This window comes from Phyllostomus discolor, chromosome 3 (assembly GCF_004126475.2).
Source record: "Phyllostomus discolor isolate MPI-MPIP mPhyDis1 chromosome 3, mPhyDis1.pri.v3, whole genome shotgun sequence".
Classification (NCBI taxonomy): domain Eukaryota; kingdom Metazoa; phylum Chordata; class Mammalia; order Chiroptera; family Phyllostomidae; genus Phyllostomus; species Phyllostomus discolor.
Genome location: NC_040905.2, coordinates 92,087,807 through 92,106,974, shown reverse-complemented (window position 1 = coordinate 92,106,974; position 19,168 = coordinate 92,087,807). Strand labels below are relative to the sequence as shown.

Sequence of the window (19,168 nt, the reverse complement as noted above, 5' to 3'; positions counted from 1 at the left end):
ACTTTTCTCACCCCTTGAACTGGGATGCCCACCGCTTCAGGGGAAGGGGGTGACCACCCAGTACAAGGGAGTCACCACTCAGTCTGAGCTTTAAGTTAAATTATTTGAGGTCCTTAGCCAAACAATTGTCTTGAAAGTTAGGCTTTGTTGAGGAAGAAGAAAAAGAATCCCAAAATTTCCAAAGCTTCCCTTCACCGTTGGTATAGATGTCCAGGCCCAGGAAACTCCACCCACATATATCATGAGCCCACTGTGAGGGTCTATGACCCACATATTGCAAGGAAGGATGCTTTAACATGAGGGAAATGCTGCTCATACAAGAAGGGGATGCCCTTTGCATGCTAAAAGGAGCTTGGAGAGAGTGTCCCAGAAGCCAAGACAAGGGATCATACTTCCTAGGCTCCTAAGAAGACACCCAACTAAGCGGGTAGAACATACTGGCTGGTGGGCGGGTTGTGTGCTAAAACGGCTTTTGTCCCATTCCCCACTAGGATTCTGGGACCGCCACAGCAGAGGTGGGGTGGGGAGTAGTTAATCTAACACTAGAAGCTGCAGCAGGCCCAGGGATCAGGAGCACGTGTGGAGGGTCAGGGGAGCCTAGGTAGGGGGAGCCTGGGTAGGGAGGCCCAAGGCTGAGTCCCCCAGGAGCCCACACCATGCACGGCCAAGGTGGAGGGACCCACTCACAACTTACACTAGACATGGACATTTTGGCCACAGCACAGCCCATGGCCAAAGGCCCCATAGGCTGAGCTGCACCTTATCCAGAGGCGAGCAGAAAAGGACTAAACAGAGACCAACACCTGCTTCTAGGATGTGATGAAGGTTCCTCCTGCCCCAATGCCCAGATTTCCTTGGGGGTCAGGGAGGTGGGTGCTTAACAGTGGAGAGGCAGAGGGGGTGATGAGAGAAACCTTAAAATGGTATTTTACCCAAAAGACTCTGCATTTACCTGAAAGATATCCACTTTAAAGGAGAAAAGTTGCCTTAAATGGGCAAGCTGTGTGAGTGTGTAGTTTTGGTTTTTGTTGTTTTGCTGTTGTTTTGTGATTGTGGTTTCCTACCCAGTGAGAACAAGCGCTCCATAGCAGTGAGGTCACTTAGAGAATTGAGAGGGGCTTCCCGTTATTGATCACTGTTCCCTAGGGTTTCAGAGTCCAGCCTACAATCCCAGGATTACTAACCAGAACCCAGCAAGACAAGCTTGGGGAAGAAGGAATAGTTTCCTAAGGCCCTCCTGGGAAGACTGGTTTTATCAAAGGTGGAAGCCTAGTGCCACCCCGTGACCATCAGTGTAAATGCCCCAGCCCACAGAACCACCCACATGTGTTAGTGACTGAGCCACAAACACCAGAGCCTCATGCCAATGGCCAGGGGTGGTCAGCCCAGAGCAGAGGCTGAATGGAAACTGCTGTGGAGCATCATGAAACCAGACTACAACCAACCATGTTTTAATGCTCCAGCTCAGGGCCGGAGTGACTTTGCCTGGTTCTCCAACATTACTACCCAGGTCTTAGAAGACTGGACAGAGCCAAACTGCCTGGGTTTGAATCCTGGCCCCAGCACTTAGTTTAAAAAAAAAAAAGTCTACAAATTCTTTCAAATACCTCTCTTTAAAAGGTTGAGTCTAATTCCCCTCCCCATAAGGATAGATTGTAGTCAGTGACCTTCTAATGAATAGAATGTAGCGGAAATGACTGTGTATAGGCCCCAAGACTGGCTTTCCCTTCCTCTCTCTCTGATCACTCATGGGCGGGGGGCGGGGGGGCGCCTGGTGCAGGGACTGGCTGCCATGTCAGGAGGCCCTGCAAGCAGTCCTAGGGAGAGGTCTATGTGACTAGGAACTGAGGCCTCCTGGCCACAGCCGTGTGAGTGAATCATCTCAGAAGCAGATCATCCTGGCCCAGTCCCACCTTCCAATGACAACAGCCCTGACTGACATCTTGACTACAACCTGAGGAGAGACGCTGTACCAGAACCTCCCAACTAAGTCACTCCTGAATTCTGGACCCACAGAAACTATGAGATAATTAATGTCTACTATATCAAGGTACTGAGTTTGGAGGTAATTTTCTATATGGCAATAGATAACTAATCTACTAGTATAAGATCTTGGGCAAGTTACTTTGCCTTTCTGGGTCCTAATTTCTCTGTGTACAAAATGGGAATGTTACCTATTAGGAGACAATTCTCCATGGTCTCTCATACCCCCATGTGTCCTTTATTTATTTTTTAAGTTTTATTGTATTTTTTCTCTTATCATTTATCCCCCTTATACCCTCTTCCACCCCTGCCCCCCTCCCTGCCCCCCACAACCTCCATACTGTTGACCGTGTCCATGAATCCTTTCTCTTTTTTGCTCTATCCTTCCACCCCTAGCCCTCCACCCCAGAGCAATCAGCCTGCTCTCTATCTGAGTCTATTTTACTGGTTAATTCATTTGCTGCTGTGCTTGGGTCTTTTTTTCTACCTTGTCGTCCAAATCACTGATTTGATCCTCTGCTTCATCTAACCTACTGTTAACTCCTTCCAGTGTATTATTTATTTCAAATATTGCATTATTTATTTCTGATTGGTCCTTTTTTATGGTTTCTGTGTCTTTTTTCATGCTGTTGAGCATCCTTATAATCACTTCTCTAATCTCTCTATCTGATAAATTGCCTGCCTCTATTTCACTTAGTTCTTCTGGAGAATTCTCTTGTTCTTTCATTTGGGGCCTGTTTCTTTGTCTTCCCATTTTGGCTGCCTCTTTGTCTTTGTATGTATTAGGTAGATCTGTACAGACTCTGGTGCAGACCTATGCCAGATGCTGCCTGTGACTGGCCCTGGGCAACCAGTTTGGAACTATCAGCAATCCACAGCTTGTGGCTTGCTCTGCTGGGCCTGGGTGTGTGCAGAAAGAAACAGGATGTGCACCAAGGCCAGCTCTTACCAGTAGCAGGCCTGGGGAGTGTCAGTTAAAGCCTCAATGCTCCCAGAAATCCATCTTTTCTGTTAGACTTAATCACTCAGATAGCTGTACTCAGCAGAAAGTTCCAAAGCGGGGAGCAAAAGGGATCCCTGTGGGTGAAGCTCTTGCTTCTCCTCGGGCCAATGCCACTTGGAGAGGAGTGCTATGCCTGAGAAAGATGGATTCTGCTGTATGGGGAATGTCTCAGTACAGGTGGCTGCTTCTTCATCTCTCTCCCCAGAGCCACCAACCCCAGACTCTCCTCGCATGTCTCTAACCCACTCTGCCCTTCCTCTGCCACAGCCCAGGATGAGTGGCTGCAAATTAAGTTTTGTGTTGATCCTGTAAGAGGCTCTCTGTGTCTCCAGCCATCTCTCCCTGGCAAAGAGAAACCCCATTGCTTTTCACAGCTGGATGTTATTTGGGTTCCTTCCCCCATTCTAGTGCTTTAGGCTGGGGAGCCCAGCTTGGGGTTCAGACCCCACACTCCTCAGGGGGAACTCCCCCTCAGCCACTGAAATATCCCTCCAAAACTTCAGCTGTCACCCATGGGAGCCCAGCCAGCCCTCTCGTGCCTCTGCACTTCCACTAGTCTCAGTGGAGTGATATGGTTTCTTCAGTAAGTCCTTTGTTATAAGGCTTCTCTCCAGCTAATGTTCAGCTGGTTTTGCAGGGTGAGTTTTCTATAATTTAGTCAAAATTCCAGTCTGGTCCTGGGAGGAGGTTAGTGTAGCTTCTATCTACTCTGCCGCCATCCTAGATCTCTCCACATGTTCTTTAAATGAGGCTCTGGCTTTTCAAAGGTATTTGTGTAACCAACAGCTTTGGAAGACAGAGACAGTTTTTTCCTTCAGAGCCAAAGATGGGCAGGCTTTCTGCCCATTATATAAGATTCAGGCCCCCTAAGCTCAGAGTTCTTCTCCTACAATACAATGCACTACATGGGTAGGTGTACCGAACCTCTTCATGTCACCCTGTGAGAACCATGGTGTGGGGCTCCAGTGTAGGAAAATGATGACATTCTGGTTACTTTTATTGCTTTGAGTAATAGAGTCCTCTGTCTCCAACCCAAGAGCCTCATCAAGGAGCCTTCAGCCACACCTCTGAAATGGTGATAGGCTCACTTGCCATCTTGCAAGGAAAGAAAAATCTCAGACCCTTCCTAGTTCTTCATATTGCCATCCTCATAGAGATGTTCTGCAGACTGTATGAGTTAACCCAGGTAGAGCACAGGGCATGGTTCTTGGCATGTGGCAAATATGTTAAATAACTGCTAACTATTATCCTTACAGCTAGTTTAAAAACCTACCTCCTCCAATATTGTCAGAGTACTCATCATTATCTTCATCATCATGTTTTAGGAGTACGCCCAGGGAGCTGGTTCTGTGATCATACACTACACAGTAGTTTACACACTCCAGATCCACAGACTCCGGGATAAGATATTCATTTGCCTTCTAAAGAAAACACAAGAGAAGCCTGTTGGCAGATGGGTTCGGCTGAGCAAATATTCCCTGCACACCAGCACTGCGAGGAACTGAAGGTAGGAATCTGCCTGTTTTCCTGACTACACATGTGCACTGAGCGCTGAGAGTTGACCAGAGAGTCTACTAAATTCCAAGGATCTTCCATACCCACTTCCCCTAATGTGAAAAGCTGACCACAGCTTAGAAATAAGCTGTGGATTAGAAATAAGTGCATGACAAAAGAATAGGTAGCCTACTGACCCACCAACTGAACTAAGACATCCTCTCTCTGGGAGTAAGTGGTTGCCTATAGGGGCCAAAGCCAAAATCCCCCATAAGAGGGCAGTAAGCGGAAGACTTGAATAAGAAGAAGTCATAAGCAAGCAGATAAAATTAGGCCAACTGTAAGCTCAAATGTAAGCCCTGTGAGAGCGGGAACATTTGTCCTTTTATAGTCACTGATGTATCCTGAACTTCAAGAACACTTCCTGGCACGTTAGGTCATAAATATGGTTACAGGAAGGAACAGGCAAACAGCTCCATGAGATCGTTAAGATTGTTCAGTCACCATCATGATGGACTGCAGGGGCAGGAACAATGGGTACCTCCTGGCAAGAAGGGCATGAGCTCTCGCAGAACCAGACTCGCCTAGGATCCCACAGACTGCTCTAGAGCCCCTGGAGGCCTGGCTGGGCAGCAGCTGAGAGCTTAGTCCTCATTCATTCTCAATGACTCCCAAATGCCCCCTCTACTCAGGGGAACTTGAGCCTAACTCTGTCCCTTACAACCTCTCTGGCTGACACAGAAGCCCTGACAGAGGACCTATAGGTGGGACAGGACAAGTGCACATCTACTCTACCACAAGGCAGGGAGGCAAGGCCCAGGCAGGTACAGACCAGGGAAGCTCTCTGAGAAACGAAAGGGAGGAATTGTGTTTGTCTAAAGGAATTGGCAGAAAGGTGGTGCTCCGAGGATGAGCAGGATTTAGATAGGCGATAATGAGGAAAGAGGGGTTCTGGATGTGGAAAAGAGCATGAGCAAAGGAAAAGGTGGGGAACAGTCCATAGAGGCTAGAGCAGGTGGGAGAGCAGGGAGAGATGTGGCTAGACATTTATTTGTTTATTCAATAAACATTTGTTTAGGACGTAGTATGTCCTTACACTGTGCTCAGTTCAGGAATACAGAATTTTTTTGTAAGGGAAATGCCTGAGTTGGTCTGGAGGACTCCAAAAGGTGCACAGGGAGAGTAGAGGCAATATGGTGAGACTGCAAAGGCAAGTGGAAATTCTCCAGATGGACAAGAGTTGGGCGGGGGGGGGGGGGGGGGCGGTGTTTGAGGCAGAAGGAACAGCTTCCAGTCATTCACTGTAGTCAACAAATAGATACCCACCAGATCCCGGGGCCACACAGAGCATCCAGGATACAGTGATGAGCAAAGTACACAACCCCCTGTGCTCAGAGAAAGCAGTGTGCTCAGGGGACCACACAGACTCTTATTTCCTAGATCTTAAGAGACCATTGCTTGTAAGATACACCACCAGCTTACCAACAGTTGCAATCAGGAATGGACGGAAAAAGAGGGATTTGTTGGCGTATAACAATACTTCTGGCTGGGTATGGAGCAAATGGTCCCCAGGAAAATCTGAACCAGGGCTATGAAACCCAGATTCCTCTCAGGCACTGCCCCTCTGCTCCCCTTGCACACTGACTTCACCTTCTCAGACAGCCTTCCCAGAGGCCCAAGTCATGGCCACCAGCAGTACTCAGACTCCTGTTCTCCAAACACCACCCATGGAATAGAACGAGCCACCTGCTTTAATTCCAATTCTGATTTGTTTAATGTTCGTCCTCGGCTGATGTGTGGCCAGGGTCTGGGTACTATTTTAGGGAGCACCACTCAACCCCCTTGGTTTGAACTGGGAGAGGAGAAGTTCTGCCTCAAAAAGGAGGGAAGGGTGCCAAGCAGAAAATAATAGATGTACACCACATGCACTTTTGGGAAAAGAAAGACAGTGCCACCTTAAAAGTGCAAATCAGCCCTGGCTGGTGTGGCTCAGTGGACTGAGTGTCAACCTGTGAACCAAAGGGTCACTACTTCAATTCCCAGTCAGGGCACAAGCCTGCGTTGTGGGCCAGGTCCCCCATAGTGGGTGTGTAAGAGGCAACCACACTTTGATGTTTCTCTCCCTCTCTTTCTTCCTCCCTTCCCTTCTCTTTAGAAATAAATAAAATCATTTTTTAAGTACAAATCAATTCTAGGATATATTCCAATTTCAGAAATGTTAAAATAAGGGGGCTAGGGGAGTATGTGCATCTTAGAACCAAGGAAATACAGCAGGGCATGCTGTTGAGGTGTCAGCTGAGAGTAGAAGCATGTGGAGGTGAGGCTGGAGAGGGAGGTGGTGGAATCAGGTAGAATAGGCTGTGAACATGGAGTTAAAGGGCTCTGTGTCCTGTTGGGCCTAGGAGTTCCCTAAAGGCCTGCAATCAGCTGGCAAAAAAAATGTTGAGAAGGGGGAGGCAACAGGTGTCAGTCTGGCTAAGGAGTTCTGCAGGGCTGAAAGAGAGAATGGCTCTTTTCCAGAGTTGGGGGTGCTGTCAGAATCGAAAGAATATGCCAATTTGAGAGCTAAATTGGGAACGGAGGGCCATGCATCATGAAGGGGCTTTGAACAGACTGTAAAAAGCAGGGAAAGGCCTGAAATGGGGATTTAGAACTAGAGGACAGAGCCAGAGAATTGAAAATCCAAGGGCAAAAAAAAGGAAAACAGGTAATGATGGATTGGTCTGGGGGAAGCTTGTTAGGCAGCAAGCTTATCCTGGAAAAATACTTGAGCCAGGGCCTGTGCTCCTTCTCTAGTTAGGTGTGGGAAAGAGCCAGAGTCAGAATGCATAACAGCACGGTGGCTGTGGGAATTTTATGAGACATTTTTACAAGTAAAATTGACAGGACAGCTCAACTATGTCGATACTTGAAGCTGGAAGCTTGGGTGAAATCTCTGAGAAAGAAAGTGTACTAACAGGTATGAAGGGAACAAGGGTAGACCAGTGGTTTTCTTTACAGGCAGCAGCAGAAGAAAATGAAGCTAAGCCAAAGAGACGGAAAAGAAACAGGGAAGCAAGAAAGAACCTGAAGTCAAATGCAGAGAATGTAGTCAGGGCTGCACAGCCCACAGATGGATCCTGAGTGAAGGCTGCTAGGCTTGACAGCCATTTGAGAGAGAAGATACCCTGTGGGGGGTGGGGGAAAGGGCCTCACCGCAGGAGCGGGCATGGTGACTGTTGCAGGGCTCTGTCTTTTTAAATAATTGGAATGCAGAAAGGAAGTTGGGAAGGGACGAGATCAAAAGGGAAGGGAAAGGAGCGGCTTCCATCTTTGGGCTATTGTGACTATCTATGTGGTTTATTCCCTAAGTAGCATAAACCAAATTTGGACAAATTTATATGGAACAGACCCTCTGATGGTCTGTTCCCTAAGTAGAACAAAAACTCTGTGAGGATAGGAACAATGAATTAAGCGCCTCTAGTATTCTGTTCTATACCCAGGGTCTGAAACAGTGCCTGGCACATAAAGGAATTAAATCAGTATTTGCTTAATGAAGCTGTTAACTGTGAGGGTGGGAGGGACACCCTAGGAAGTGTGGGGGACTATTGGGAACCACCCTGCCTAGTTTCAGAAGCTGTAACTCCCACCAAGGCTAAAGCTGAGGGAGCGACCTTGGACCGTAAGCCACCAAGGAGACAAAAGCTTATCTCCCTGGCTTAAGAACATAGCTTCTGCTCCTTTTACTTCATCCATAACTAGCCCCCAATGCTTGGTCGGTTAGCCAATGATGGGTAAGATTCCCCAAAGGGGGAATGACCTAACACAGGCACAATCAAGTGGGAGGCCCCCAAGAAAGGACTTTGGGGGCTACAGTAAAAGGGGGTGATGGACCCTTGCCCCTCGGCTTTAACAAACCCTGAGTCCTCACTGTCTGTGAGAAATCTTCTAATCTCTTGGCTGCCTTACTTCCCTTACTCCACCTAAGCCTGAAACAATGACAGAGGGTGGTGCAGCCCTGTGCTGGAAAGGGCAGGTTCCCCGGGCAATCAGGCCTAAGAAAGAATATGTAAAATCCTGTGAAACCTGCTTTGTTTAGAATGCCCTCAATTAAATGATAAGGGTCCAAACAAGAAGTAAGTTTGTTCCTCAATGTTTTACAGGTCTTTGGCTATCTGACCCTGACTCAAAATAGGCCCTCCGAGTTCTTTGTTATCCATTGTTTGATCCTTACTGCCTGGCAGTGATTAATGAGCTTTACCTGAATTCTTGTGTAAACAGACCCAATAAAAGCCCATTGAGGAACAGGCTCCTGGCCCTTCTCCTTTGAGAGATTGGCCACCTTTCCTCCCCAAGCCGATCATGTCTTGGTAGACTTATTCTCATCCTTGGCAGTGGGGGAGGGGAGGGGGGCTTGCCAGTGGAGCCCCCTGCCCAGAAGGGAAGTGTGAGGGAAGTGTGGGAGACCCTCATGGTGGATGCACAGGGGCCGTCCTGCTTCTGCTGCCCACAAGGTCCAACAGTATGTGCCGCCTCCTTGATCTAGGATAAAACTTCCCACCCTCCTGCCCTCCTGTACGGTAGCCAGCCTGCCCCAGATGCTGACTCTGCCAGTATACCTTCTTCACTCGGTGGGCTGTAATCACATGGCTTTCATCATACTCCCGTTTGGAACGCACATCTGAAAAGGAAAAGAATTTAACTAATAACATATTTGCAAAAGAGCACATGACCAAACTACTTAGTGAACTCATATGATCAACATCTATTTATTTGGCCGATAAGTGATAGTTACTATCCACTCACAACTTGAGGTGTTGTTCCACTACTCTGAGCTGCACACACCATGACTCCACCACCTCATCACACCTCATCACACGTCCCCTTAAGGGGTAGTGAGACTTTGTATCTTTGACTTAGGGGCAGTTTTCTCTGAGGCCCCCCCAAAAAAACAAGGACAAAAATCAAAGCCAGGGTGAGCTCATACTAAATGCCCCCATGGGGTTTAGACCCAAATTCAGACTCTAGAACCAAGGAACTAAGGTTCAAATGCTCCTGCAAGGGCAGCTGCATTACTGATGCTCTTCAAAGTTGGGAGAACATGGAATGGAAATTGGATGTTATGCATAAACCCTACATATGACTGTTATCCAAAATATACAGAGTTCCTAAAATTCAACAATAAGAAAACAAACAACCCAATTAAAAATGGGCAAAAGGTAGGAACAAACACCTTACAAAGAAGCTACACAGATGGCAAATAAGTATATGAAAAGATGTTCAACATCATATGTAGAAGTGAATGGAAAATTAAAATAATGAGATACCTCTACACACCTAATAGAATGTCAAATTCAAAATACAGACACCACCAAATCCTGGTGAGGATGTGGGGTAACAGGGACTCTAATTCATTGCTGGTGGGATTGCAAAGTGGTGCAGCCATTTTGGAAGACAGTTTGGCAGTTTCTAACAAAACTAAACATTCTTTTATCAGTAATTATGTTCTTTGTTTTTTACCCAAATGAGCTGAAAACTTGTCACCACACAAAAGCCTACGCATAGATGTGTATATCAGTTTTATGCATAATTGCCAAAACTTGGATGCAAGTCCTTAAGAGGGCAAATGGATAAATAAACTGTGGTCCAACCAGACAATGGAATATTAGACAATGCTAAAAAGGGAAGAGCTACTAAGCCATGAAAATGCAGCAGAAAGTTAAATTCATATATAAATGAAGGAAGTCAATCTGAAAAGACTACATACTATATGATTCCAATAATACAACATTCCAGAAAAGGCAAAACTGTGGAGACAGTAAAAATATCACTGGTTTCCTGGGGTTAGTGGGGAGAGAGGATTGAAAGAGCAGTGAAACTATTCTGTAAAATGCTATAATGATGGATACCTGCCATTATACATTTGTCTAAACCCACGGAATATATGACACTGAGAGTGAGCCCTAATGTAAAGTATGGACTTTGAGTGACAATGACGGGTCAAAGTAGCTTCATCAACTCCAACATATATGAGTACACCATAATAGTGCTGAATGCAGACAGCTGGGGAGGCCATGCTTGTGTGGGGACAGGGAGTATATAGGAACCTCCTGTGCTTTCTGCTCAATTTTGCTGTGAACCTAAAACCTAAAAAACAAAGTCTACTTTTAAAAAGACATTAGAAAGCACTAACCACAAAAGAAAATATTGATAAATCTAATCCTTGAAATTAAGGACTTCTATCTCTTTTCATCAAAATACAACATTAAGAAGGTAAAAGGGCAAGCCACAAAGTAAGAGAAAATATCTCTACCACAAATCACTAGCAGAAGACCTATGTCCAGAATTTATAAAGAATTCATAAATCAATTGGAGAAGAAAAAACTTCATATATCTGAAGATATCTTTATTCTGAGAAATCTTGAGAAACAGCTCAAGGCCACTCTAGGTCATTCTAGGTAATGACCCCAGCCCCCCTTAAAGTGCCTGCCTAAGAAAATTCAAGTCTGCCACAAGAGCTTACTGTTGGTTCCAGATAACACCTAAAGATAGGGCCCTTGTGCCCCAGCCTCTGGGGAAAGATAGCAAGGCCATTTGTCAGAGGCAGAGGCAAAGGTCTTGCGTTCAAGGAGAGAGGAGTGAAACTGTGGCATCTATCAGATGTGGAAGGAAATGGACAAAACAAATGGTACTTAGCTGTGATGAGGCAACGTGAATTAAATAATACCAGACCCATCTACATGGTATGTTCTCTTATGATGAATGATGTTTTATACCAGAAATGGAAAACAGTGAGTGAGGCTGGCAAAAAGTCAGGTGGAATGCGTGTGGAAGAGAAGGAGAGCTGACAGAAAAAGAATGGGGTGTGAAAAAAAAAATCTCTAAATTGGAAACCTTGTAAGTGGCATCTCACTGAATGGAGATGGAGCCCAGGATACGGCTCTGCTGGGGGACTCCTGCCCATGTGCAGTGCAGTTCAAGAGCACTCAGGGGCTGTCAACATAGGTTGTTAGGGAAGGTGAAAGACAGAGGTCTTAGGGAGAAGCAGCTGGGAGCTTTGATCTATTTTTCCCCCTCACCTCTTATGTGCTTCCATTTAGGAAAAGATCCTGAGACCTCACTGTAGCAGATTTTCTTAAACCTCAGTTCCCTTCAATCCTAATCAACTTTAATTTATATAGTTGTGATTTTGTCTAATTATAAATTTATTTTTAATAAAGTTGTAAAGTTGAACATATTAAAGAAACAAGTGCAATAATGCACAGTACATTGTAAGTTAATTTTATGCATTAATATACAGAATCCAGCAGAAGTAATGCCTGCTTCAGTGTGGTTGGTAGGATAATAATATGTGTATAATAATTTATATTTTAATTTGAACATTTCACCTAAAATGTCATATGGTGTGCTCGAGTATATTACTGTTATGTTGCAGAATTACATACTTATGATTTGTAATAAAAGATTTTGTAATAAAAAGGGGCATTATTTGTGCCAGACCCTGTAGATGCAAAAATCTGAAGTGAATAGTAAGCCAAATCTAACAGAAGCCAAACCTGCACAAAAAATAATCTATCATTTTATTATGATAAATTAATTCCTAGTAGGAACTATGTAATTCTTAAAATCACATTAAGATATTAAAGGAGAAAATCTGTACTTTTCCTTCAATAGGTGCAGAAAATTTTCAACTCATACCATTAAAAATATTCTTAGTAAGCAAGGAGTATAAGGCAATTTCTGATGTGTGTGTCACTAAATATCTAGAGAAGACATCACACTGATCTGTAAAGCCAGAAACAAGACAAAATGCTCACCATCACTGTTCTTATTTAACACTGTACTAGAGGGCAAAGGGCATAGCAATGTAGTGAGATGAGAAAAAAAGAAGTAAGGTGTATAAGAATCGAAAAGGAAGAAATCCTGTATTTTGCCATGTGCAGTGTGCACCCGTGTTTTTGTGTGTATTATTCATGGAATTATTATACCCCTCATTATACCCATGGCAGGTAATCATTATACTCATGTATAATGTGCATCCTTATTTTCCCTCAAAAACTTGGGCAAAAAAGTGTGCATTATACATGACAAAATACAGTAAAACTGTCTTTTATAAACAGACAATATTATGGTCTATAAAGAAAATTGAAGAGATTCACAAACAATTAGAATTAGTAGATTAGCACACCAAAGTTGCTAGATATAATATCAACATCAAAAAATCAATAATGGTCTGTAAAACTGGAGAAAAAAAAGATGATGTTTCAAAAGAGATAAAGCCTGAAATAATGCTTCTATAACCCAAGTGTCTACCAGAACTCTCAATTCAGCAACAGAGACAAAAGAGGTGTATGTGCATAGAGGCAATAATTTAGAAAACCCTGTAAAAGCCAAGAAAAGCTTCAGGAAGAGAACAGCTAAAGCCCATTCTTTAAATGATCCTGGAAAGGTGAAGAACCTGTAGCAAAAAGGAAACAGAAGATAGAAAGCAAATCCAAAAATAAGCAGAAGTGCCAAAAAATGACAGCAAAGTGGAGGAGAATAAAAAACAAAATGCTTGCATTTTAAAAAGGACAAAGATAAAAACTCTGAAAAGTGAATCAAGGAAAAAAAATAATAAAAAGCAGCAAGCTTGCTCAGAAGGAGCCTGTTCAGAAGGAGCTGGCTTAGGTGGGAGGAGCCTACTCAAGTAGAACCACCTCCTCCCATGGAACTTCCCCTTCACAAGGAGCCCATCCTCAAAAAATCTCCTTCCTTGAAAAGATAATAAAAGGAAACGTCTAACTGCAGAGTGAATCTAAAGGGAACTGCAGGTGCCCAGTATCACCACCAACACTGGTTCCAAAGGGAAACTTAAAAGAGAAGTCAAAAAAATTTGCTCTGTACAGGGAGCAAATTTCCTCTCTTCAGAGAGCAGTAGCAGAAGAGGCAGATAAGAGACTAGCTGGTCTTGCTGCTAGCATGGAGGAATCCATTGGTATTTTATCCTCCCAATGAAACCTGAATATTCCAGAGGGCGAGAGTTCAGACGGTACTTATCTGGCTGACACTATGCTTTGTGAAATAGAAATGGACACTGATCAGAACACAAAGAGAATTTCCCAGGAAAGACTCCACAGTGGAAGAACCAGTTTCAGCACAGCTTCCTCCCCCACCAACAGAAACACATGAAGCAGCATCCAAAACTGCCCTGGCAATACCTCCTATTATCATGACAATAAATGAGTCTCAGGAAACTGATAATGAAGAAGGGAACGCACAGTCAAGATGGAAGTGACCTAAGTGATAAGTGACAACATGTCAGAGGGTGGCGATGATCCTGGATTGAATGGGCTTCAGCCCATTCCACAAGAAACTAGTTAAAAAAATGCAACAGCGGTCTTGGCAGTCTAAGCGGCTGAAGGAGATTTTATTTGTATCTTCTATGCTTGTTCTTTTTATAAATGAAAAAGATTACAGCAAGCACTTCAATTGCCCTTTGATTAATGAATGTATACTTCCTTGAAAAATCAGCTGAAGGGCAGGAGTAATTAAACTTTGGACAAGTCCCTGACTGGTGTGGTTCAGTTGGTTGGGTGTCGTTCTGCAAAACTGGAAGGTCGCCAGTTTGATTCCCAGTGAGGGCACATGCCCAAGCTCTGGGTTCAGTCCCAGATTGGGGTGCATGTGTTGGGGTACATTGGAGAGGCAGCTGATTGTGGGAGATGTTTTTCTCTCCCTCTTTTTCTTCCTCCCTTCCCCTCTAAAAATAAATAAATAAAATGTTTTTAAAAATAAATAAACTTTGGGCAAGCCTTCAGTTCTTAATTTGAAAGATCTATGTTATATCAATATAAATTCATTTTATATTTATTTACAGTAGTAAACAACCTTTTATTTTTAAAATGGCTTTTGAGTCCAATGCTGATTTTTAAGTGGTATTCTTTTCCTTAGACCTTTATGCAGTCCTACTGACTGTTGTAAAAATTTTAGGAAATCCAAGGAAGTCAGTATACTAAACTAGCAGATGCCTAATCTGTTATCTTATGTGTTTAATTGAAGTGAGAAAGCCAAGATAACATAATACATTCTATTGCTTTGTCCAGCTACAACTTGTCAGTTTTTTCTCCACAACTATCCTCCTGTTTCACTTTTGTTTACTCTTAGTTCCTTGTTTAGCTCTACATAAATTGGCATACTTAATAGCAAATCACTTGAAGAATTTTCCAGCTTTCTATAATATTAGCACTATAAAAATTTCTCTAGAGGCCTGGCTGGTGTAGCTCAGTGGATTGAGCTCAGGCTGTGAACCAAAGGATTGTTGGTTTGATTCCCAGTCAGGGCACAAGCCTGGGTTGCAGGCCAGGTCCCCAATGGGGGACACATGAGAGGCAACCAAACATTGATGTTTCTCTCCCTCTCTTTCTCCTTCACTTCTCCTCTCTCTAATAAATAAATAAAATCTTTAAAAAAATTTCTTTATAGATGATAAAAGACATTTAAATTGAAAATATTAGCCATGGCTGGCGTAGCTCAGTGGATTGAGCACAGGCTGTGAACCAAAGTGTCGCAGGTTCGATTCCCAGTCAGGGCACATGCCTGGGTTGCAGGCCATGACCCCCAGCAACCGCACATTGATGTTTCTCTCTCTCTCTCTCTATCTCCCTCCCTTCCCTCTCTAAAAATAAATAAATGAAATCTTAAAAAAAAAAAAAGAAAATATTGAGGATTCAAAGATGGAGGTATAGGTAGAAATGCTTCACTTCCTCGCACAACCAAAAGAAAGATAACAACCAGTTAAAAAAAAAACAACAACCAGCCCTGGCTGGCGTAGCTCAGTGGATTGAGTGCAGGCTGCGAACCAAAGCATCGCAGGTTCTATTCCCAGCCAGGGCACATGCCTGGGTTGCAGGCCATGACCCCCAGCAACCGCACATTGATGTTTCTCTCTCTCTTTCTCCCTCCCTTCCCTCTCTGAAAATAAATAAATAAAATCTTTAAAAAAAAATAGAACTGCCACAAAATCAAACTTCATGGAAGTCCAACAACCAAGGAGTTAAAGAAGAAATATTCATCCAGACCAGTACGAGGGGTAGGGATGGGTAGCTTAAGCAGAGAGGAAGCACGGCAAGGTGACATCAAACTAGGGCAGGCAAGGCAGCAGCTAGCTGGTGGTCAGGATTTCCCACATTCATGTGTAGGTAAACTGGGAGGAACAACTGAGGAGTGAGACAAATGGTGCAACCCAGGGTTCCAGCGCAAGGAAATAAAGCCTCAAAACCTCTGACTATAAAAACCTGTGGAGGTTGTGGCAGTGGGAAAAACTCCCAGTCTAGTCCATTGGAGAGTAGAGTCCATTGGAGAGGCCCATATTAGCACTATAAAAATTTCTTTTTATAGAAAGACACAAGCCCACCCACCCAGGAGTCATCAGCTGAAAGGGCACAGTCTGCTTGTGGGAAGCAAGGGATGTGTTGGAAAGTGGGCGAGAGCTGAGCAAAGGGCATTGTTCCCTGTCTGACCCCTTCCCCTACATACAGCGCCAAAAGGCAGCAAAGTGGGTTGCCCCTCCCTGAGGAATACCTAAGGCTCTACTCCTTACAAAGTAACAGGCGCTCTGCTGAGACAAAAAAAATATGGCCAAAATGAAAGGACGGATCAAAACTCCAGAAAAAGAACTAAGCAACGAGGAAATAGATAAACTTTCAGACACAGAGTTCAAAACACTAGTAATTGGGATGTTCACAGAAATAGTTGAGTATGGTTGCAAAATGAAGGTAGAAATGAAGTGAAATACAAAGTGAAATAAAGGAAAATATATAGGGAACCAACAGTGAAGGGAAGGAAACTGGGACTCAAATCAATGATTTGGAGCAAAAGGAAGAAATAAACATCTGACCAGAACAGAATGAAGAAAGAAGAATTTAAAAAAATGAGGAGAGGCTGAGGAACCTCTGGGACAACTTTAAATATTCCAATAGCCAAATCATAGGGGTGCCAGAAGGAAAAGAGGAAGAGCAAGAAATTGAAAACTTATTTGAACAAATAGTGAAGGCAAACTTCCCCAGTCTGGTGTAGGAACTAGACATGCAAGTCTGGGACCCTCAGAAAGTCCCAAAGAAGTTGGATCCAAGAAGAAACACACGAAGACACATAATAATTAAGTTACCCAAGACTAAAGATAAGGAGATAATCTTAAAAGCAGCAAGAGGAAAGGAGAGGGTTACCTATAAAAGAGCTCCTGTAAGACTATCAGCCGATATCTCAAAAGAAACCTTTTACAGGCAAGAAGGGGTTGGAAAGAAGTATTCAAAGTCATTGTGTTGCTGCCTTTCAAGGCCAGGCAGGTCCCTGGTATTCATGCAGATGAAAAAATATTCACGGAGCCATTGGGGTGTCTGGTGTGCCTTTATCCATGGGTAGGTGAGCCACACATGCTGCAAGCTGCATGTCTATCTGCATGTCTCATGTCGTGGCCCCTGCTCCCCAGCGTGGCACATGTCGTGGCACCTGTCCCCTTGCATATCTCTCATCATCATCACCCCCAGCAGGGAGTCCCTACCTGTTTAAATGCTAGAGAGGAACAAAGCTGGCAAGATGCCAGAATATTACATTATATAACATAATATAATTCTGCACATGTGAGCTCACTTCATGTTACGGGAACAGTTTATCAGACCCAGTCTCAGGGCTATGAGAACACTGATTATCAGGCGCCTTCAAGGCTATGGGAACACTGCTCCTCTTAGCTACCCAGACACTTGGGGGAGGAAGCCAGACTGCCTCCGCTTATCCTACAGTCATGAAAGGCAAAGACCTACATCCAAGATTACTCTATACGGCAAAGCTATCATTTAGAATGGATAGGCACCTAAAGTGCTTCCCAGATAAGGTCAAGTTAAAGGAGTTCATCATCACCAAACCCTTATTATATGAAATGTTAAAGGGACTTATCTAAGAAAAAGAAGATCACAACTGTGAACAGTAAAATGACAACAAACTCACACCTATCAACAACTGAACCTAAAAAACGAAAACAAAAACTAAGCAAACAACTAGAACAGAAACAGAATCACAGAAATGGAGATCAAATAGAGGATTATCAGCAGGGAGAAGAAGGGCAAGAATGGCAGGAAAGGTACAGGGAATAAGAAGCACAATTGGTAGGTACAAAATAGACAGGGGGAGGTTAAGAACAGTATAGGAAATGTAGAAGCCAAAGAATTTACATGTACGACCCATGGACATGAACTAAGCGGGGGAGGAACACTAGAGAGTGTGCAGGTGCAGGGCAGATGGAGTCAAAGAGGAGAACAAGTGGGACAACTGTAATAGCATAATCAATAAAATATACTTAAAAATAAAAAATACATGTTTTCATGTTAATAAAAAGAAAAAAATTCTCCCAACAATTAACATTGTATCAGTCCAAATATTTACTTCCTGAGTTTTGATCAATACTTCCTATTTGTGTATATTAATAAGCTAAAAACAATGATTTTTATTTTTTTCTAGTTTTGGTGCTTTAGTGGCTTAAGAGGTTATTCATTATTGTTGTTTTAATCCAGACAGTTAAGTTTTTCCTAGAAACAGCATTTGAGCAGGAACACTTTATACATGCATGCATGTTTATTTTGGTCTCTCTGGAGGGATGCTGTTAGTCTTGTTTGCAAAAGGGCAGTTTTCTAAAAACATGATACTGAACAACCAATGGGTCAATGAAAAAAGTCAAAAGAGAAATCAAAAGGGCAGTTTTCTTTGCTGCAACTTTCTTTTTTTATAGAATATTTGTGTGTACAAGTTTGTGAGCAAAGAAAACATGCAGGTTCAAACTATTTTGATTTTCACATTTTATATCTATGCCAGAATCTGTATTTCATGTTATTTATTTTGAATAAATATAGTAAACTCACAGTTTTCAGTTTTGACTTTGCAATAAACCAACCACTAGACTCTACATTGAATGGATTTTTATCTCAAATACCAACCATCAGTAATTTTGGGGGGGTGGGGGTGCTGTTTTGGTACAATCACTTCCTAAATGACAGTGTTAAACCACATATTTGAGAAAAACCTTTTTCATAGGTGGTTGGTGTCCATATGGCTACTCAACTGAATTAAGAACTGTAAGTGATATTTGGAAACTATAAACCTGAAATGAGAAGAGATGGTTATTTCTTCAAATTATACAGAATATTACTTGTGAGATTCCAAAGACAAAGATGACCAGTATACAACAAACGCAGGATAAGAGAGCTAGTGTTAGTGCTGACAGACGACTGCAACTTTCTATGAACACAGTGAAAAGGGCTGGTGAAACTCAAGCACAATCCAGATTAAAAATTCGAATTCTCCGGGATCTGTACAAACTAGCAGGTGGATAAGAATACAAATGAATCGCACCTGCTCTGCAATTCACCCTATGGGGGCACTTTGAATGAAAAGCATATGTACTGCCAAACTCTTTTGCAGCTTCTCTGGCCAGTCACCAAAGAACATGGAAGACTTCAACATGGGATTTTTGGTAATTCTTGCTCATAATTGTTATTCATTGTAGTAAAATAAGTATGATCCCAATAGGAAATCTCAAACAACTATGACATCCCAGATTCTATTCTGAAATAACTACTTTATAGTTTATTTACTTTCTTTTATCTGATGATCTCTTTTAATCAGATTTTAGATTTTGGCAGTACAACATGAAAGATTAGGAAAAGCATGATACTTCTC

At 43.2% G+C, this 19,168-nt stretch overlaps 1 protein-coding gene across 3 annotated transcripts in view; it reads right to left on the bottom strand.

The window, feature by feature from the left end:
* The window catches only part of STYXL1 (serine/threonine/tyrosine interacting like 1), a 62,900-nt gene that overhangs the window by 17,906 nt on the left and 25,826 nt on the right, over positions 1 to 19,168 (bottom strand). For all 3 annotated transcript variants that reach the window (XM_028522166.2, XM_036020795.1, XM_036020794.1), the window contains 2 exons: positions 9,079 to 9,140; positions 4,260 to 4,407 (listed from right to left, as the gene is read on the bottom strand). In XM_028522166.2, the coding sequence (XP_028377967.1) occupies positions 4,260 to 4,407; positions 9,079 to 9,140 (210 nt within the window). The remainder of the gene's footprint in view (positions 1 to 4,259; positions 4,408 to 9,078; positions 9,141 to 19,168) is intronic.